The sequence below is a fragment of the Oncorhynchus mykiss genome, chromosome 26 (assembly GCF_057628025.1).
Source record: "Oncorhynchus mykiss isolate SJ-2025 chromosome 26, ASM5762802v1, whole genome shotgun sequence".
In the NCBI taxonomy this organism is placed as follows: domain Eukaryota; kingdom Metazoa; phylum Chordata; class Actinopteri; order Salmoniformes; family Salmonidae; genus Oncorhynchus; species Oncorhynchus mykiss.
The window spans coordinates 23712817-23719134 of NC_143047.1; the positions used below are offsets into that span (position 1 = coordinate 23712817).

Consider the following 6318-nt stretch of genomic DNA (forward strand, 5'->3'; position numbering starts at 1 on the left):
TAAGTGCCTTCCTCAAGGGCAAACATATAATTTTCACCTAGTTGGCTCAGGGATTCGAACCAGCAATCTTTCAGTTACTGGCCAAGCGCTCTTAACCGCCAGGCTACCTGTCACCCAGATTGCTCAAATAAAAATCACTTGAAGCGGGCCGCCAGTTGGGGAACCCTGCTCTAAGCTCTACTCATGTGATACCATTTTCATCCGTTTGCTATGGCTCACCGAATAAGAAAGGATTTCAAACAAGTGCCTTGCTTTACCATATAGTTTACAAAAGTTTGACCGAATAGAGTAATATTTTATATGAAAAAATGATGTGCTTTGACTGTCCATTGCGCCAATCTCCTCCCCTTACTGCTTTTGACGACGTCATTCCCTATTTAACCACTGCGCAACGCTCACGATTATCAGTTTGCAGACGAGAGTAAAGGTTACCTGCTTCAACAGTGCTTGAACGGCAACCTTCTACTCTTTCGAAGCAATTCATTTTTTGATGAAATTCATCCCTTTTAAGAACCAAATTAGATCAAGCTATCCATAACATCGTTAATACGAACAATTCGAATCACTCACACCACCACTTCGGACCAGAAAACAAGGTAAGACAAATAACATATCTAGCTAAGAATAAACAAGTTACTAAACTAACGTTAGCATAATAGTTGGAAGGAACTTAACGTAGTTAGCTAGCCACTGCCGCCCAAGGCCGTACTAGTGAGGGTGGCTAGCTAACTACGTTAGGGTTCAAGCTACGCTACCTACTGTAGCCAGCTAGTTAACGTTAAACGTTAACAAGCTTGCGACGATGTGAAATACGTTGGAACGTTAACGTAATAACGCGGAGTAATCTTACAATGTTTAAATAGCTACTAGTAGTTAGCTAAGTTGTCTGTTATGGCGGTGTTTTTCGATATCACGGTGTTTTACTTAATGTCCTTGTTTTGCTAAATTCTGGCGTCCAGTATTGGGAACTATTTTTCAGTGGTCGTCTCCTTGATTTGCCGTTGCGTCGTCACAGCACCAATTTAACTCGCTGCTATCCCAGACGTAGCGTTTTCGACATCTTCTACGCACACCGCGCCCTTTGTTATTCTCTGCCTGTTTCAATGAGCTCCTCGTTTGCGGTAGAATTAAGTGGGGAAAGTCGCCAAATGCTATCAACTAAACATTGTCTGTCTGAACTCGCTAAATATTAATTGGCAACATTGATGGCCTTGGTCGGTCAAGTGCGTCAATCTATAATATTGGCAAGATGGTTGATTTAACAATGGAAATGCATGCCTTCAGAGGCGAGATGCATCTAGCCAATCAACAAATATAAACCTAAACATTTTATATTCGCTCAAATAAACTTCGTTTATCAAAATAGTAAAAAAAAAAAAAAACAGATTCTATTTAATTGGGTTAGTCAGTTAAGGCCAAACCTGAGGCACTGAGATGCAATGCCTTTGACCGCTGTGTGACATCAATATCCCATGTGACATCAATATAATGCCGAACATTTATTTTACTGTCAAAATTGACTACAGTGTAAATGGGATAATTTGCCAGTCGAGTCAAACTGAGTTTTGTGAAACGTGTGGTTGTGACTGCATCCCAACATAATTTAAGTTTCGTTTTGTATCAATCCTGGCCACACCTGGCATGCATGTAATCATCAATTCGGAATGCAGTTGCATGCAACCTTTCTAAATGTTGGTTTACTTCGGATATCCTTACAGGGCTAGGTTGGGGACCTTCGGTAAGTTGGTGTACTATATATGGGACTGTTTCTACATTTCAATGGCTTAACCTCAAACTAACTGAAACGTATACACATATTGAAAGCATTTCATGAGGACTAAAAGGTGTGCACATTGAAAATGTTTTCCCCATTTACACTGTCATTTATAATGTTCCGAAGTAGCCCCAGAGGTTTATCGAAAGACTAACCCAAATCATAATTAGGACTCTTCCCACCTATCAAACCACAACCAATTCGTTTGTGTTCAGTCATAGCCGGTAGCATTTCTTAATGAACCAAATCAAAAACCAGGCTATATCAGGAAGTGCAGTCGCCCTTAAAGCAGACAATCTGTGTATGTATTTTGGTCGGCGTCGACCCTCTTACTTCCTCTCTGGGGAAGTATCTAGCTAAATAGAGGAACATATTTGTTTCACTATTTAGTGGCAGCTGGATTTACAATGACAACGACCTGCCAATGTTGAAATGCATTAGTTGTTTTGATAGTTGCACACGGACACTTCGTGTGTGGAGAGGTGCACACTTCATAGAGTCCAAATACTTGCGAGACTCACGCTCTTAGCCAACTAAAGGGCTACAGTGACACCTCTCATAACCAAACAAACCATTTATCTATTGCATGGACTATAACCTGATGGCACCAACGTTCTGTAAAGTTAGACTGTGACTCTTCAATAATTCAATCTTCACTTTGGCATCAGTGCCCTCCATGCTGTTTTAAGTGCCGGAATTCATTGAACCAAAGTGTCCGAAACATGCCTGCCTTTCCTCTTGACAGTTAATGTATTTCAATTTCAGAAACATGCCTCCTGTGAGACAGAACTTCCATCAGGACTGTGAGGCTGCCATCAACCGGCAAATCAACCTGGAGCTGTACGCTTCCTATGTCTACCTGTCCATGGTAAGAGCAAGAGACTGGAATGGAGATGTAGTAGGGAAGAAGGGTTTGGCAAGCGTGGTCAAGGACACTAGTATGACAAATTGAATGACTGATGAATAGATTACAGGTCCACGGAGTCATGCGGTGTAAAAAGTTTACACCCCATGATGGTGCAGATGGGTGCGTTCAACACCCTGGCCTCTGGCACTCATTTTAATACTAAGGCTGGGCGGCATGGCCTAAATCATCTGTTTTCGACCTTGTGAGTGATTATTTTATTTAGTTATATCACACGCTCTGAATAAGCTTTGTTGTAAAATTCACTGTTTCAGAAGTCAGCAGTAATCAAGAATTCAGGCTTGTGAATTTATATCTAGGCTAAATATAAGCCTTCCACAACCGTAAGGCTCACTAATATTTTAATCAAAGTATTTTAAAGTGCTTTCGTACAGTAATCACTGATAACGGGAGGCTAGCATGTTTATGCCCTTAACCTTCTCACTTATTATTCATGATTCATTCAGCACTATCTGTAATCATGGTGATGTGTTTAACATTCTCTTTAGTGACCCATAAATTATGCTTTATTTACCCTTCATTTCTATTGGATGCAAAATAATCTGAAACAAACAGCAAATGCATCCAACCAATTTGTGTAGACAAGCTTGACGTCGTCATTGTGCGCTAGGAATATGGGACCAAATACGTACATTTTAATACACTTGTTAATTTGTCTCAGTCCAACTATTTTTAGGGGACCAAAAGTATTGTTTAAAAAGTGCTGTACTTTCTAAATGGTTTACCTGATGGGTGAAAATACCCTTAAGTTAAAGCGGACAGTCTGCACTTGGACCCCAGTCATTGTATCATTTCAAGTGCTGGAGTACAGATCCAGAACAATGTCACTGTACCAATACTTGTGGAGCTCACTTTATCTGCTTACTGATGGCACAGTGATCACTAAACACACGTTGATTCCACTGATAGCCAGCCAATAATGTCGAGATGAATATTTTGATAATGGTCTTTTGATTCGACAAAGTTAAGGTCTTGATCAGCTTTTCATGATAACTGGAACCAGCCAGGTAGCTTTGAACTAAAGGTCTTTACTTTTCTCTCCGTCTCAGGCGTATTACTTTGATCGTGATGACCAGGCCCTACACAACTTTGCCAAGTTTTTCAAGAACCAGTCCCACGAAGAGCGTGAGCATGCTGAGAAGCTGATGAAAGTTCAGAACCAGAGGGGAGGGAGAATTTTCCTGCAGGATGTCAAGGTGATTGTGTGCGCAAGTGCTTGTGTGTACGTCCATGTTTTGCCTGTTAGGAAATGCGTGCTTTCAACAGGAGTTTAGTGTGGGGATATGGTAGTGCCCATCTACGGAGGGCCAACAGACATTTAAACTGCTGCCAGTGATCAAAACTGTCAGGGGGAAAATGTGTGGTTGCAATGAGAACATTAAACAGCAGCCATATTGGATCATAGAGAAAGACAGACTTTGCTTACAGAGTAATGCAATGAAGGGTTAAGAAAACAGACATTTTAAACTTGACTGATTGGCTGCTTAATAATGTGTACTCCAGTTTGTTTGACATAAGCTGGTCGGGGATGGTGTGGAAGCACTACTGCTGCTCTAACAGCATATGTATGGCTTGTTCCAGAAACCAGAGAAGGATGAGTGGGGTAGCGGTGTTGAGGCCCTTGAGAGTGCCCTGCAGCTGGAGAAGAGTGTAAACCAGTCCCTGCTGGACCTGCACAAGGTCTGCTCTGAACACAACGACCCACACGTGAGTATTTGGAGACGAGAACTATACAAGGCAAAATACCATGTTATTTTAACTGCAAGATGTTAAATGTTTAAATCTGAATCTAATCCACCCACATTTCACATAATTCAGGATATCATAAACAGTGCCCAAATATGAAAATCCTGACCTACTTCAGGTGTTTTCTGTGTACACTTTCATCAGTTCCAAGTCCAGTGGGGCACATTAAGGTTTTACTACTCTGGGTTGTAAAAAAAAAAATTCCTCTAGGGTCTAGAAGAACACTAGATTATTCATCCCTGTTCTGTTTGAGGCAACACTCCACTAAGTTTTGCTTAACTGTTTTTCCTTGTGCTCTCGTTGTCCTTTTCTTTTTCTCAGATGTGTGACTTCATTGAGACACACTACCTGGACGAGCAGGTGAAGTCTATAAAGGAGTTGGGTGACTGGGTGACCAACCTCCGCCGCATGGGTGCCCCGCAGAACGGCATGGCCGAGTACCTGTTTGATAAACACACTTTGGGGAAGGAGCGCGAATAGATAGACCCTCCATTTTCTTGCTGTAGTTCTGTCTTGCTTGATAGATCTGACTAGTCTATTTTTCTGTCAGGGACTGGCATCAATAAAGTATATCCTTGAATCCTTAGTTTGCACTAAGCTTCAACCTCCAGTTCCTATAAGCCAGTAGCTCTTTGCCTCTCCAAATTGACTGTATTGCCTGCTTTTGTTTTGATGGCAGTTGTCGTGAAATAAAAAACCTCTGGATTCTGATATCTGTGTCTAAAGATTAGTCTAAATGGTCAGCATTCAGACAGTTAAACAAACACTGATCAAAACTGCTCTGACACAAAATGGCTGGATTAAGGCCCATTCAAGAAGTTAAGTGCTAGTGGAAGCTTGAATTGAGTGACTATATTGATTAGAATGCCACTGATATTTATAAGAAAATATTTAAGCAAATTCAGCTGATCCCATTGCAATAATATTGTGTCCTGGTCCCCAGTGAGTCAATGCTCTAAAACCTCAACACCCGGGTGGCTCTGAAAGGATTGGATATACTGTCAGTACACAACATTCGGAACGCCTTCCATTGTGTTACTGTATCTTCCAATGTATTGAGTTTCATTCAAGTGCTTATGGATACCTTTGAGTAAGAATTTACTGTCCTCAGGTTTCCATCCAACCTTATGTACATGTCAGAATTAAGATTTTTTTTTTTTTTTTTTGCTGTGGCCCCCACAATTTAAGTTGCTCATCCCTGTTGTAGGTTATACCTGCACTGTATCTACGAGCTGTTGGCTTGAGTGCATGTGTCAATACCAGAGTGGGCACCTTCGCTATATTAACTCAAATTTGATGTAAAAGAAAGTTTAAAATGTGATGGAAACCAATTTAAGTCTGACTTGTGGTCAGACTCGCTCGTGCGGAACCACCTATGCTTGTGCCTTTTTTCAATGCTAAATTGAATGTCATTGAACACGTGTCCATTTCTTTTCTCAAATCCTTTCTGAATTTAAAAGTAACCTTCAAAGTAATCTAGTTTCTCAAAAGTATCTGATTACAATACTTTTGCTAACGAAATGGGTTAGTTTTTTGTAATCCTTTACATGTAACGGATTAGATGTAATCTGTTACGCCCCAACCCCGCCCTTTGTGTACAGGGGGGGTCTATGACATCATCCTATCTAGGGTTCTATATCTATGATCACGTGTCATTAGTACTGTTCTTAAATATGTAGCCATATGGATATGTCACATTTGACTATGAAACATTGCAGTGGTACTGTTTTCTCTGAGTGAGGTGGATTTATGGCATTTTGCAACAGAATATGATTGTCTCTTTGAAATGAAGCCATCTAATGATAGATTTCAAACAAATACACGTCTGTCATTTAATAACCATGCCCCGATAGGGAAAAACACATTGTCTTTA

General features: G+C 40.7%; 1 protein-coding gene across 1 annotated transcript; it reads left to right on the forward strand.

Moving 5' to 3' along the window:
- Positions 1 to 406: 406 nt before the first annotated feature.
- On the forward strand, positions 407 to 5156 carry LOC110506658 (ferritin, heavy subunit). Its single transcript, XM_021586447.3, has 5 exons — positions 407 to 596; positions 2540 to 2642; positions 3749 to 3895; positions 4281 to 4406; positions 4767 to 5156. The coding sequence occupies exons 2-5, from the start codon at positions 2544 to 2546 to the stop codon at positions 4923 to 4925; spliced, it is 531 nt and encodes a 176-aa protein (XP_021442122.1). The 5' UTR covers positions 407 to 596; positions 2540 to 2543; the 3' UTR covers positions 4926 to 5156.
- Positions 5157 to 6318: the final 1162 nt, after the last annotated feature.